Source organism: Ochotona princeps, chromosome 1 (assembly GCF_030435755.1).
Source record: "Ochotona princeps isolate mOchPri1 chromosome 1, mOchPri1.hap1, whole genome shotgun sequence".
Classification (NCBI taxonomy): Eukaryota; Metazoa; Chordata; class Mammalia; order Lagomorpha; family Ochotonidae; genus Ochotona; species Ochotona princeps.
Genome location: NC_080832.1, coordinates 55,248,502 through 55,263,860, shown reverse-complemented (window position 1 = coordinate 55,263,860; position 15,359 = coordinate 55,248,502). Strand labels below are relative to the sequence as shown.

Here is a 15,359-nt window from a genome sequence, read left to right as displayed (position 1 = left end):
AGTTCATCCTTTATTCAGCTATTTGTAGCAGATTATTAGTGCTGCTTCTTAGGGAATTTAATTATATCCTTTCTTTGTGGCCAGGAACCCTATGCAACATCACAATCAATGTCTTCATTTAGAAGAGTGGTTCTAGGATTGGCCGTGTTAGCCTCTTTCTAGAAAATAACCCACTGTAGATGGAGGCACCTTTGGGTAACTTGTAAATCACTCTTTCAAGGTTGGGTGGAACACATCAGTAATTCTTGGGATAGACAATAGGTGGCAGTGCAGCATCAATTTATACTTGCACTTTAACTTGTGCCACATTTTGTTATTTTACTTACCTGTTGTCTTAGAAGCCAGAATGGCTGGATACCGAAGCTCATTTAGTTTTCTATTACTCTACATCAGTTAAAATGTTCTAGGAACAACTTGACAGGCCGCACAGACATCATAAAAATCAGATGCCACGTTTAAAGGGAGAGAAAAAGAGCTTAAACTTCAGGGCTACCTTCCAGGCCTGAGGAGAGACCCTAATACTATAAATGCTTAAAAAGTAAGATCTGCCCACTCCCCCATGATCCCCTACCTCCATGTTGTATAGCTCTAAGTCTCAGAAACTCTGAGTTTCTTCTGAATATGACCCTGTGGTTCTTTTATTCGCACAGGGAAGGGGAATAAAAGAGTTTTGGCATCAGCTTAATGACCAGGGAAGGGGCAGTCTGGTTTTTAAATGTAAGCACAATGGCTCAGTTGCTGAAGCCTTGCAGTACACATGTTGGCATCCCATATGGGCGCTAGTTCATATCCCAGCTGCTCCACTTCCTCCTGCAGCTCCCTGCTGTGGCATGGGAAAGCAATAAAGGATGGCCCAAGTCTTTGGGACCCTGCATCTGCGTGGGAACCCCAAAACCATGGGACTCTGCGCCCCGTACCCATGTGGGAGACCCAGAAGAAGCTCCTGGATACTGGCTGCAGCTTGGCTTGGCTCCAGCCATTGAGGCCACTTGAGGAGTGAACCAGTGGATAGGAGATCTTTCTCTCTGTATCCTTCTCTCTGTAAAATCTGCCTTTCAGTAAAAATAAATCTTAAAAAAAAAGTAAGAGGTTAGAACTGTAGTATACCAGGCTAACCTTCTGCCTATTCCGCTGGCAAACATAAGGGTGCCAGTTTGAGTCCCAGCTGTTCCACTTCTGGTCCAGTTCCCTGCTTATGGCCTGGGGAAAGCAGCAGAAAATGGCTAGAGTCTATGGGCCTCTAAGCTCCTGGCTCCTGGCTCCTGGCTTCTGATCAGCTCAGCTCCAGCTATTGCAGCCATTTGGGGAATAAACCAACTTATGGAAGTCCTCTCTTTCCTTCTGTCTCTGTTTCTCCTTGTCTCCGTAACTGTGCTTGTTCAAATACAAATTAAAAATATTTTTAAAATAAAAATTTAAAAGTAAGCAAAATAAGAAAAGACATAGGAAAATCTGATGAATGAGCAAATTAGTGTCCACGTATTAGTGTCAATGAAAGAGGGCACTTGACAGAAACTCACAATTTCGTGCCCATGCATCCACAGGAAGTCCGTAAGGTTATCATCAGCAAATTAACACGTTGTCCTACGCGGAGACCAGCCCAACACAGCAGCATTTGGGAGTTTCATTTTATTTCATTTCACAGACCCAGGCACTTGTTGTCCTTAATAACTCACCAGTGGTGGCTATTGACCAAGAAAGTTGGGCCTCCATTTATACACCTTCTGTCTCAGGCTGGGCAGCCAAGTATTGCTTATGATTTTTGTATAGGTTTGGTGTGTCAATGACCAGGAATGGGGGAAAACAGTCATAGAAAGCACCAGGGAGGGTCCTTGCTTCACAATAGGCAATACTGTGTATTCCTGGTGCCCCCGTTAACACTTGCCCTGCCTCTGTGCTGGGTGGGAGAGGATGTGCTGATGACCACGTGTAGCCCACTCATGGGAGTGAAATAAAATCATCATTCTGGGAAAAAAGAATTACAGATATTCCAATCAACATCTCCTGATGCAAGCTTCTGTTGAGTTTATTTGTTTGTTGATTTATTTATATTGGAAAGGCAGATTTATAGAGGGAAGGAGAGACTGAGAGAAAGATCTTCCGACCACTGGTTCACTCCCCTAATGGCTTCAATGTCTGGAACTGAGCTGAATGGAAACTAGGAGCCAGGGGCTTCTTCCAGGCCCTCCCGTGTGGGTACAGAGGCTCAAAGACTTGGTTCATTGTCCACTGTTTTTCCTGGCCATCAGCAGAAAGCTGATGGGAAGTGGAACACATGGCACCAAACCGGTGCCCATGTGGGATATGGATCCTGCAGGTGGAAGATTAGTCTGTTGAGCCACCAAGCTGGCCCCTATTGAGTTGGCTTTCAGGCTGGGCTGGGGTATGGGTGATTGGTTCTGTGTGTAGTGATTACCTGTGTTTCCAAACTGAAGGCAACAATTACTGCTGACCCGATGAGCCCCTACACGTGCATATTCTTGAGGCCAGACAGCGAGTCTGTTTATCTTTGTGCTTTTTTTTAGTGTCCCTGAGAGTTCTAGATCTAAAAAGTGACAAGGTCTACTGAGGGCCTGTGGCACAGCCCTCATTTCCCCTGTGAGCCAAGCTCTGCTTCCAGGACAGGATCCTTTAGTCTGTAAGGAAGAGACAGCTGGTCAAGATGGTGTTTCGGGAGACAAACTAGTCCAGTGAGTTTGCCTGTGATTGATGTTTCAGGAAGGAAATAGAAAATGCACACTGGGTGGCCCCGGGTATCCAGGGCTGGGTGGGAGGGAAGCTTCCCCAGAGCTGGGCTCTGCTGTCGAAGCCCTCTGCACACCCACGCAACCCTGACCTGGCCTCACCTCCCAGCCGAGCCCCGGAGCCATCCCGGAAATCCTGACCTCTGTGGCTGGAGGGGGAAGTAAGTTAACACCCTCTTTCTCCTCCTCCTCCTCTCCCTCCTCCTTGTCACCCACCCACCCACCTCAGAGGCAGGGCAGAGGTTACTGGGTGTACCATGAATACACAGAATTTGCTGTCTCAAAATTATGGCGAAGCAAGGAGCTACCTGTGGTAGTCTCCCTCATTCTCCAGCCATCAGTAAACTAAATGCACCCCCTGCCCCGACCAGTGCCGTGTGCATGCTTGCTTCTGACTCCAAGCCTGTGGAATTGACCCCTAGGAGAGCAGCATGCCGAGTCAGGTTAGTGGGGTAGTAGCCTGGCTGCTTTCTACATGCTTCGAGGTCAAATTTGGAACTGTTTGTGCGTTGATGAATATACATCAGCTCTACCAGCAGTGTCTTCAGTGCAGGGAACTTATTCCAAGACAAGATGAGGGTGATGATGGAATATGCACCAACACCATTTCCTCCCTCCCTCTAGTCCCTTGTTCATTTTTTGAAATTTATTTTATTTTTATTTGAAAGGCAGATTTATAGAGAGGAGAGAACAGAGATCTTCCACCCCCTGGTTCACTCCCCAAATGGTCACAATGGCTGCAGCTATGGGCTGGTTTGAAGCCAGGAGGAGTTTCTTTTGGGTTTCCCACATGGATGCAGGACTTGAGCCACCCTCTACTGCTTTTCCCAGGTGCATAAGCAGGAAGCTGGATGAGAAGTGGAGCACTGGCACTGGAATCGATACCCATATGGGATGCTGGCACTGCAGACAGAGGCTTAGTCTACTATCTCAGAGCACTGGTCCCAACTCTCCTTTTTCTTAATAGAACTCCAGTTTGTTCAGATGGCCACTCTCCGCAGAGTGGGGGCCCGTTCAGGAGTCATTCTCAGCAAGATAGTGGACATCCAATGATCTGTTTGATATAGGCAAGAGGAATCCGCTGGGTAACTTCTATGGTCGTTTCTTTACTTCTAACAGTAATTAAAACAAAAAAACAAACAAACTGTGAGTTCAGTCTTCTGTTACCTTCAGGCAGAAGGACCCTATTCTGAATGGGGATTGGATCCTAAGTAGAATGCAGACAGACCTCAAATATACTTTAGTTTGGGTTCCAGACCCCTACAATAAAACATACTGTAATGAAGGGAATCATGCAAATTTTTTTAGTTTCCCAAGACATGCACAAGTTATATTTATACTACACTGTAAACAATGTAGTGTACAATTGCAGTGTGCTCTAAAACCATGTATATACCTTAATAAAAAGTGATTTATTGCTTACAAATCTGAACATTTAGTAAATTGTAGATTTTTTTTTCCATTCAAAGGTCTTGCCTCCATGTTGCCAGCCACTAATTGGTCAAGGTTGCGGCTGCTAGAGACCACGGTGGCTGTGGGAATTCCTTTTGTTAAGAAGGCTTATTTATTTATTTAAAGATTGAAGCTAGAGATGGGGAGAGACAGAAGTTTCCAACCTACTGGTTCACTCTCCAAGTGGCTGCAGTGGCTGGAGCTGAATCGAGTCAAAGCCAGCAGCCAGGAGCTTCATCCAGGTTTCATACATGGGTGGCAGGGACCCAAGTGCTTGGGCCATCTTCCACTGCTCTCCCAGACACATTAGCAGGGAACATGGGTTGGCACCCGCTACGCTCCATCAGTCCTGAAGATTTCCTAAAGTAGACAGCAGTGAAGAAAAGATTTCTGTTTGCTACTTGGTACTGTTTTGTCCACAAAACCGCTTTCAAAGTTAGAGTCAGTATCCACCATATCCCCTAACAGGAGAGCAAATTGCTGTCTGAAGCTTTGAAGATCTCGTTAGCTTCTCTCTGGCGATGGAAGCCCTAGGCTGCGTTGTGTTTTGATAGAGAAGGCTGTTGTGCCAACATTGCAAATCTGTTGTTTCGTAGCCGCCTTCACAGTATTCTTAGCCAGATGTGGGTAGCTTGCTGCAGCTCCTGCATCAACACCTGGTACTTCCCCTGGCACTTTTACAACAGCTTCTTTCCTTAAACCTCATGAAACACACTGTGTTAGCTTCGGATTTTGCTTCTTCTCCACCTTCTGGGCCTTCACTGACTTGAAGAGAGTTAGAGCCCTGCTTAGAGTCAGACTTCGGCTTATGGGAATGCTGGTGGCTGATTTGGTCTGCCCTCCAGACCACTAGAACTTTCTCCATATCAGCAATCAGGCTCTTACCCTTTCTTATCATTCATGTGTCCACTGAAGTAGCACTTTTAACTTCCTTCAATAACTTTTCCCTTGCACTCGGGACTGGCTGTTCTGGTGCAAGAGGTCATATTATCAGTCTGTCTCAGTTTTCTGCATGCCTTCCTCCTTCAGTTTAATCATCTCTAGCTTTTTTCTTCTTAAAGATTTTTAAATTTTTATTGGAAAGTCAGATATACAAAGAGAAAGAAAGAGAGGAAGATTGTCCATCAGCTGATTCACTCCCTAAGTGGCCACAATGGCCAGAGCTGAGCCGATCCAAAGCCAGGAGCCAGGGTCTCCCATGTGGGTGCAGAGTCCATGGCTTTGGGCCGTCCTCGACTGCTTTCCCAGGCCACAAGCAGGGAGCTGGCTGGGAAGTGGAGCCACCAGGACATTAACTGGTGCCCATATGGGATTCTGGCGCACAAGGCGAGGACTTTAATCACCAGGCTCTCTACCTTTTTTTTTTTTTTAAAGCAGGAAACATGCAGTTCTTCCTTGCTCTTGAACACTCAGAGGCCACTGTAGGGTTCTTGATTGACTTGAATTCCATATTGTTGTGTCTCAGGAAACTGGAAACCAAAGAGAGGGAGCAACGGCGGGGCTGGTTAGTGCAATCAGTGCTGTCTCCACTGAGTGTGTGCTAGCTGGAGCCAGGAGGGGAGGAGAGGAGAGAGGGAGGGAAGGGAGGGGAGGAGAGAGGGAGGGAAGGCAGGGCAGGAGAGGAGAGAGGGAGGGAAGGCAGGGGAGGGGAGGAGAGGAGAGGGCGGGAGGGGAGGAGAGGAGAGGGCGGGAGGGGAAGAGAGGAGAGAGGGAGGGGAGGGGAGGAGAGGAGAGGGAGGGGAGGAGAGGAGAGGGAGGGAGAAGAGAGAGGGAGGGAGGGGAGAGGAAAGGAGGACAGGAGAGAAGAAACCCAATTTCCTCCGGATCATTTGTTGAACAGACTGTCCTTTCTCCCTGGATTGATTTTACTTCACTTGTCAAAAATTGTTTATAGAGATGTGGGTTCACTTCTGGCACTTCTGTTGCTTTGACCTGCACGTCTGTTTTTGTGCCAGTTCCAGGCCGTTGTGACTACAACTGCCTTGTGGCACATTTTGAAATCTAGTCTTGTGTGCCTCCAGCTCTGTTTTTGTGAAGATTGCAGTAGCTATTCAGGATCTCACACTTCCATATGAATTTTAGCATCCTGTTTTTCTAGATCTGAGAAGAATATCATAGGTGTTTTGATTGGAATTACACTGAATCTAAATTGCTTTCAATGGTGTGGATATTTTGAGGATATTGATTCTACCAATTTGCGAACATGGGAGACTTTTTTTATGTTTTGATGTCTTTTCTATTTCTTTCCGTAATATTTTGTGCTTTTCATCATAGAAAGTCCTCACATCCTTGGTTAAATTAATTCCTAGGTATTTAAATTTTTTGGCAGCTATTGTGAATGGGACTGCGTTTACAAGTTCTTTTTTGACCCATGGAATTGTTTGTGTATATAAGGCTATGATCTTTGTGTGTTGATTTTCTATCCTGCAATTTTACCAAACTCTTACAAGTTCCTGTAGTTTCTTAGTGGAGTATCTGTTTCCCATCGAAGAGAAGCATGTCATTTGCAAACAGGGATCGCTTGGCTTCCTGCTCCAGTTTGTATCCCTTTGATTTCTTGTTCTTGCGTACTGGCCCTGGCTAAAACTTCCAAGACTGTCATAAGTGGCAGTGATAAGAGTGGGTATGCTTGTCTGATTCTGGCTCCCCCACTTTTACCCATTCACCATGGTGCTGGTTTTTCATGTATTGCCTTGATTGGGTTGGGAAACATTCATTCCATACCCAATTCGCTTAAGGCTTTTATCATGAAAGAATGTTACATTTTATCAAATGCTTTCTCTCTATCTGAGATGATACTATGCTTTTTGTTTTTCAGCTTGTTTAATTTTTAATTTATTTTTTGTTTGAAATTCTTTGAATATGTGTATGTGCGTGTATGAGAGAGAGAAGTAGGGGCAGATGGGGGAAGGAGAGAGATCTGTGACAGGTAGGGCTGAACCATAACTAAGCTAAGATCCTAGTACTGGATCTGGGTGGAGTAAGTGGCAGAGTGCCACTTAAGAGAGCAGCCACCTGCCACTTCCCAGGATTTGCATCACCAGGAAACAGGGGCTGAGGCAGGACTCAGATCCAGAAACTCTGTTATGGCATGTGGGCAAGCCAGGCTATGTGCTAACTGCTGTGCCAAATGCCTATCCTTAAAAATAATATTTTCAAAAATGAAGATGTGCGTGGTAAAGTTGCCCAAATTATTCCCATGCCAATCTCCCTGGCTGGTTTTGCCATGTTGATTCATAGCCCTCTGCCATTTAAAGCGTTTGCATGCTGCCCAATTTGTTATTTTAGCCTTGACACCCTGTCAGGATTCCTCAGAAGTTCTGTGAAGCATCAAGGTCTTAAGTTGCTCTGGTTCTCTTTCTGCGTCAGTAGTATGTTTCATTCAAAGCCCTGATGTTGCACTCATGTTATGAAAGTACTACATTATCTACAATGCTGGTTAGGCTCTGAAGAATGATTCTTTATCTTGGCTGATGAGAACTGTTCAGCATTAATGAGGACTTGGTGACCTGATTGCCTTTCCACTCCTTCTAGAACTTTGGAATTACTGGCCAGAAGCCATGCGGCTCCTGAGTCCCAGGAAATGACTCTGCCCTGTGGGGAACCCCAGTCGCCTCACACCACCAGCGAGATGCCCAGCCCTTTACCCACGGAGTCTGGAACATTTAAAAAGGTAAGGTTCATTTATGTCCAGGGTTTACCTCTGGAGAATAAGCACTGCCAAGTACTCCAGTACTGCCAAATAACCCATGGCTGATTGAAAAACCCCAACTTGAAGGGAACAGTGTTCATTATGAGAGGTATTCAGAAAGTTCATAGAAAAATGTAGCGTTAAAAAAAACAATCTGTGTCTGAATTTCAAAAAATTTTATGCCAAAATAAACTTGTCTGTAAATTGCACTTTTCAAAATAACTTTATATTTCACATATACTGTGCCATATACAATATGCTTATTTATTGTATAAGATTATTATGTTTGACAATACAGTAGTTTAATTATAGCATAATATACAATTCATATTGCGTACCATATGTAACATTATGTATGAAAGCGCCATCTTATAGATAATGAGTCTCAGTGGGTGAAACACCTTCAGGTGTCCGTCCTTGTCATAGCTGCTGCCTGCTGCCTTTGCTGTTTTGTAGAAACAGTTGAGATTTAATGCAAAGCTGCACACAATAACACAACATCAATTTTGGAATTTGTAGTTCTTTCCCATAAAAAGCAGATCTACTTCTTTCTACTGTGTAACACTTAGGGTTACCATCTCATCAATGGTTTCTTTCTCTTTAAAGATTTATTAACTCATTTGGAAAGCTGAAATCTTTAAGAGGCAAAGACATCTTTCTCCACTGGTTCACTCCCCAGATGGCCACAACAGCCTGTACTGAGCCAGGGTGAAGCCAGGAGCCTGAAACCCTATCCAGGTCTCCCCGGTGGGTGGCAGGGACTCAGGTATTCAGGTCCTTTTCTGCTAATTTCCCAGGTGCATTGGCAGGGAGCTGGGTAAGTGTGGAGCAGATGGGACTTGAACTGATACCCTTATGGACGCCAGTGTAGTACACAGTGGTTTAACATGCTACACCACCATTAGTTACTTCTTAATAGCTAGATATTTGCACAGAAGTTCTGACTTGATCATATCACATTTCATAGATGAAAAGTTTCCTTCAATGTAGCAGGTAGAGGAGTGCATTTGCAATAACTGAATTGATCCAAGAAAAAGACAATACTTATGTACTTATTTGCACAGCAGAAAATCAGAAAAATGTCTTTAGTCATGGTGTGAGTGAAAACTAGCTTAGTTGCCAGGCCTTGAAGGTTGAATAATAAAATTTTTGTTAACAACTTATTATAACATCAGGGAGGGTCAGTAGTAATAGACTTTTTGTTATAAAAGAAAGCTTCCTCTTGAAGACTTATTTTCCCTTAGTAAATCTATGCAATAAAGTAAACAAAAGAAAAAAGAAATTACCAGGTTAACAACCATAATAAATAGGGAACCAAACAACTCAAAATAATAAACACTATAATTATAAATTACTTCTAGCAGTATAACTAAACAGATGGTTCTCAAACAAAAACATGCTAATGACAAATAGGTACATGAAAAAATACTGAGCATCGGTAGTCATCAGGGAAATGCAGATGAGAGCCAGGAGGAGAGTCCACCTCACTGCCGGGCGGGCTCTTTCAAAAAGACAAAAAGTAACAAATGCTGGGGAGAGGAGGTGAAGAAAAGGAAATGCTTGCATACTGTTGATGGGACTGTAAATTAATACAGCCTTGTGGAAAGTAATCTGGAGGCTCTTCAAAAAATATAAAAGTAGAACTACTCTGCGATCTGGCAATCCCACTTGTGGCTGTATTGCCAAGATAAAGAAAACCAGCCCGCCAAAGAGACAGCTGCAGTCCCATGTTCATTGCAGCACTGTTCATAATAGTCAGGAAATGGAAGAAACCTTACTGTTCATCTTCTGATGCAGGGGTCAAGACCATGTGGTACATAGGCATCATAGTACAACACTCATCCAAAAGCAAGGAGAAAAGTGAAATAAGCCAAGCACGGGAAGACAAGTACCACATGGTGTTTGTCATATGCTGAGCTTGGCTATTGTTCTTCTTTGGCTTCTTGGTTGGTTGGTTGGTTTTGTTTTTAGTGGGATCTCAAAGAAGTTGAAAGTATGAGGGTAGTAGGCAGTGACCAGGCAGGTGAAGTGGAGGAGGAAGGAGAAAAGGTTGAGTAACAGGTACCACATTAGCTAAAAGCTGCTGTGTGCTACGATGACCATGGATATTATTGTACTACGTATTTCTGTTACTAAGAAGAAAACTAGAATTTTGACTGGTTTTGCCATAAGGAAATGTCAATTTTTTTTTTTTACATTTTACTTTTGATGATGCTTACATAGTTGATTAAGGTGGGAAGGGTTGAGAATTAGGGGGAAATGGGTGAGATGAGGGTTCTGCTCAAGTGGTTTCAACAGTTCTGAAATGTTGTTGATCTCGCCACTCCAAGGATGAGGAAGTCTTTCCAAGGTCCATTGGCTGACTTAGTCCACCTTAGAATCTCTGCTCACCCAGATATTTGCTGTCAATATTTGGCTTTGGTAGTTGTCCAACTTACTCTGTCCTCCTTCCTCTGCTGTAGTACCAGATGTCCTCTGCAGGCCCCAAAAGACAGCTGTTTCTTCCATGTGCATCAGAGCATGCCATCCACTGCTCCGTCTGATCCACTAAGGAGGCTCAGTTCTGATACATGCATTCCATGGTCAGACCACAGCTCCGGGGATTCTCCCCATGGTTGGAGCTCGGAGTCCAGAGGTTCAGTTGGGGGATCCCAAAAGAAACCTTGTCTGAAGTGATCCCCAGACCTCTTTTTTTTATTGATTACGTTACATTATGTGACACAGTTTTATAGGCACTGGGATTCCCCCACCCCTCCCCAAACCTTCTCCCCATGGTGGATTCCTCCACCTGTTGCATTACCACAGTTCAAATTCAGTTGAGATTCTTTCGTTGCAAGCATCAACCAAGCATAAAGTCCAGCATCTTATTGTCCAGATAAGTTCAACGGTTTCTTGGGGAGACCATCTCTGCAGACCTGGCTCTTGTATGTGCTTGCTAGTACAGGGTCCAGCTCTGTCCTTCACTCACATCAGTCTACACACACACTGGTAGTTGCAATTGCTGGGTTGGTTCTATTTCCAGCCACATCTCTTTCATAAACCAGTAGATGCTTCAGCCCAACTCAACCCTGCCCACCACATACTTGTCCCTCACATGCACCAATGGGAACTGCAGCCCAGTCAGAGTGACCCTCAGTAACCCCCACTAGGCCTGCCCCTAGCCCTGGCTCCTGTGCTTTCCAGACCAGTCCAGTCTGTCCCACATCCCATTCAGTTCTCGTACATGTCATTGGGCTTTGAAGCCTAGCTCAACCCAACCAACCACACTATCCAGCCTACACTCATGCTAGCAGATGCCACTGCCTGCCTAACCAGGCTCACCCCAGCCCCAGTTCTCATGCACACCAATGGAAGTTGCAGCCCACCAGAGAGGTACCTTCCATTTCCCTACAGGCCACATATAGTCCTGGATCTTACACTCTGCAGATGGTTCTGCAGTCTAGCTAGACAGGAGCAGTCCCCAATCCCATCACTTGCCAGTTGATACTGCTGCAAAGCCCAACCAGCCTGCGCTTACTCTGGCTCATGCATGCACCAGTGAGTAGTCGGTTAGCCCAACCTGGCTGTCCCTCTAACCCGGTTCACATGCAGACCAACAGATATTGTAGCCCTGCCTGGCCTGGTTTGCCCCAGTCCCAAATTTCACACTCACTAGTGGCTGTAGTTTTAAGTTGTCTCCTGTATTTGTTCTTAATGAATATGTCTTTGATAACAGAGGAGATGAACTCCTATGAACTCACTGGTCCTCTCTCACTGTTGAACACCGGGGCGCTCCCAGGTCATCTGTGATGGACAGATGTCTGCTGTGTTCTGAGAACTTTGCTGCAGTCACCTTCATCAGCTTCTTCTTTGCTTAATTAGCCTTAAGCCTGGGGCACAGTGTGTGAATGCTGATCCCTGAAGTCCCACTTTGTGTCTAAGTCACCCAGGACAGTTCTTGCATCATCCAACAAGACATGAGACCTCCCCAAATCCTGAAGTCCAGCTCTGCACTCTAGCCTTCAGAGTGGAACATTCACACCAATGGTTGGACTTTCCCTCAGCAAAACTTGCAAAAAGCACTTCTGACTGTTGTTCGGTGGCCACTCAGCATTGCAGTCCGCCTTCCCACTGGGACTGAATTACCTGTGCCATTTGGTGTTGTGATTAAAGATGACTGAGCCCTTCCATCTACCCTGTCCTGAATCTCTGATCTTCAGTCAGATCTTGACATCATTTCAGCCCATGCCACCCAGGCTCCTGTCCTATGGGCATAGGTGGGCCTGGTACCCAGCTTCTTTCTCCTAGTCCTCTCTGCAGCACCTGCATGGCAGGACCTGTGTGCCCTGAAAGTACTGCTCTAAAGAGTTGAACACATTGCTGGGGAGAGTGAAAGGTAGAATGCAGAAAATCTTTTGTATAGCATGCTTTATTTATATAGATATTTATTTATTTGAAAGGCAAAGTTATAGAGAAGTATAAAGAGAGGTCCTCTATTCATCAGTTTATTCCCCAAATGGCTGAGACAGGAACCAGGAATTGTATCTGTATCTTCCACCAGGTAGTAGTGGCTTGAGTACTTGGGCTTTCTTTAGCTGCTTTCCCAGGTGTATCAGCAAGGCAGTGGATCAGAAGTAGAGCAACTGGAACTCAATCCAGTACTCATATGGAATGCTGGTGTCATAGGCAGTGGCTTAGCCATTGTAGCATGATGCCAGCCCCATAGCATGTCATATTTTGCGTGGAAAGATGAGCAAATAGAATATATGTTTGTGTAGTGTGGGTGTCTGTATATATTTGTTGGTAGATGCATTAAGAAACTATGAAAGTGTACGTTGAAAGATAATAATTACCTGTAGGAAATATAAACTTTTTATTGTGTAGTTTCTAGTATTTTTTATTTTGAGGTCTTTAATAGTATTCTTTGTCCCCCAAATTAAGATTGATTTGTTTATTTGAAAGAGTTATAAAAAGGGGGAGGCAGAGAGATCTTGCATCTTCTGATTCGCTACACATGTGGCTACAACGATTGGGACTGGACAGGTCTAAATCAGGAAGCTGGGACTCCATCTGAGTCCCCATGTTGGTGGCTGGGACCAAGCACTTGAGCTAACTCCTGCTGCTTTCCCATTAGCCGAGAGAGGGATCAGATACAGAACAACTGGGATTTGACCTAGTACTTATCTGATATTTTGGTGTTGCAATTGGCAGCTTAACCCTTTGTGCCACAATGCCAGCCTCTTCAAAAACATATTTGAAGATGTCAGAGTAATTAAGTTACATTGTGATTAAGGCTAAATATGCAGGTCCAGTGCCATAGCCTAGTGGCTAAATCCTTACCGTGCAAACTTTGGGATCCTGTATGGGTGCTGCTTCATATTCCAGCTGTTCTACTTTCCAATTCCCTACTTGAAGCCTGGAAAAGCAGAAAAGGATGAGCCAAAGGGCTCCTGTACCCACATGGCACGCCAAGAAGAGGATCCTGGCTTCAGATCAGCTTGCCTCTAGCTGTTGTGGCCATTTGGGGAATGAACCAGCAGATAGAAGATCTTTCTCTCTGTCTCTCCTTCTCTCTGTAAATCTGCCTTGCCAATAAAACTAAAAATAAATCTTTAAAATGAAAAAAGCCTGAATATGCAATTGAAATATGTAATTTTTTAAGATTCTCTGATTTGTGGTAAATGACACCAGTTGTGATTATATTTTGGGGGAGGGCAGCTTTTGCTCCCAGGTTGCTTACCTGGGCCATCCCACCACCTTCGCTCCGTGCCTTCCCACACCTGGAAAGCCACTCTACTTTTTGTGCACCTGCAGATAGCTACTTATCCTATAAGCTCCGCCCCCAAAATGTTGTGCATGTTCCTCTCTGCAATGAGCTATGTTCAATATTTCTAGAACTTGGCACCTACTGTACTGATTGAAAAACCCCTTTCCTTACCTGCTAGAGTTGGAGGCTCTAAGGATCCAAGTGCATTTGCATAACCGGAACGTTGTTTATAAATGGTTGAATGGTATGCTTATATTCACAGTGAAACATAGTTAGAAAAAGGATAGAAAAAGAAAACGCAGTGTTGCTGCATCTTGTGCCACATTTCAGCTGTGTGGATGTGCTTTTCAGTTCGGTTTTAGAGGGTAGAGCAGGAAATCTCATCATATCCATCCCTACACAAATAGGCCACGTGTGGGCAGGCTGGAACGTGGCAGTTGACAGAGCAGTACTCCACCCTGTGCCTTCAGTTCTCATGTTGTGGAATTGCCAAGATCAAGGTTGGAAGTGGTAGGAAGATCACGGGTTCCCTGATTCGGAAAGACCACTGTTACTGGGTGCAGCAAGAGCTGCCTTCCCAGACAGGTGCCATGACTCCAGTGGGGCCTTCCATGGGCTGCAGGGTGTTGCTTTGTATTCTAGCAAAGGCACCGCAAATTGTGGGATTTGGGATACCAGTTGTTTTCCTCCAGAGAACTAAATATCTGACCTTGCAGAGAACATCGATTGCCTACTTACAGCCAGCTCTGGTAAACCCACATTATCTCTGTCTTGGTGATGTTTTCTGTTTGAGAATGTCATGGTCCCCAGGCTGGTCAACAGGAAAGCTCAACGAGTGGCTTGTTTTGCTTTCCACCCCAAGTACATGTGTTGTCTTCCTTTGAGGTAGTGATTGTGGGTGCTACTTATTTACACTTGAATAAATAAACATATAAATATATATCAGCCAGTCCATTTCCTGTCTTAAACTAGAAGGCTGTGTCTGTTGTAGGATTTTCTTAAAGAGCTTGGCTTCATGTATGCATATACATATATATTTTGCATATTTGCTTGTTGCAAAAATTCTCCAACAGTTTTGTAATATATAAAACAAAGATTTAAATTCTCTACCCAAAAAATGGAATATTTTGCTATATATCCCTTTGCTATTTTTCCTGTGTTCTATCACCATTTTTTTCCCAAAAATGATAATATAGTACATACAATTCTCTAATTTTATGGTTTTTTTAAAAACATTCATTTACTTGATAGGGTTACAGAGGGGGAAAAAAGAGAAATAAAGAGAGAGAGCAAGCGAGCAACAGAGAGATCTGCCATCTACTCTTTCACTCCCTACATGGCCACGATAGCCAGTGCTGGGCCAGCCTGGACCCAAGAGCCACAGTCTCCCATGTGGGTGGCAAGGGCCCAGTTACTTGGGTCATCTTTTGCTAATGTCCCAGGTGCATTAGCAGGGAGCTGGATCAAAAGCAGGGCAGCCGAAATCAAAGTGGCCCCATTATGAGATGCCGGCACTGCAGGCCACAGCTGAACTCACAGTGCCACAGCACCAGCTCCTTTAATTTGTTTCTTTAAAACAAATTTTTTGTGATCATCTTTCCCTCTCCGTTTCCATAAATGTGATTCCTGTGCGTTTCTAAGTCATATTCCGCGTGTTTAATATGGTGGATATACTATCGCATGGCTCACTCAGTCTTTATGGACACTGAAGTTGTTTTCATCTTTT

The 15,359-nt window shown here is 44.5% G+C and overlaps 1 protein-coding gene across 1 annotated transcript in view; it reads left to right on the top strand.

The window, feature by feature from the left end:
- Positions 1-15,359, top strand: part of CRYBG1 (crystallin beta-gamma domain containing 1) — a 192,819-nt gene that overhangs the window by 77,008 nt on the left and 100,452 nt on the right. Inside the window, exon 2 of the mRNA XM_004580515.3 lies at positions 7,731-7,869. Coding sequence (XP_004580572.3) covers positions 7,731-7,869 — 139 coding nt within the window. The remainder of the gene's footprint in view (positions 1-7,730; positions 7,870-15,359) is intronic.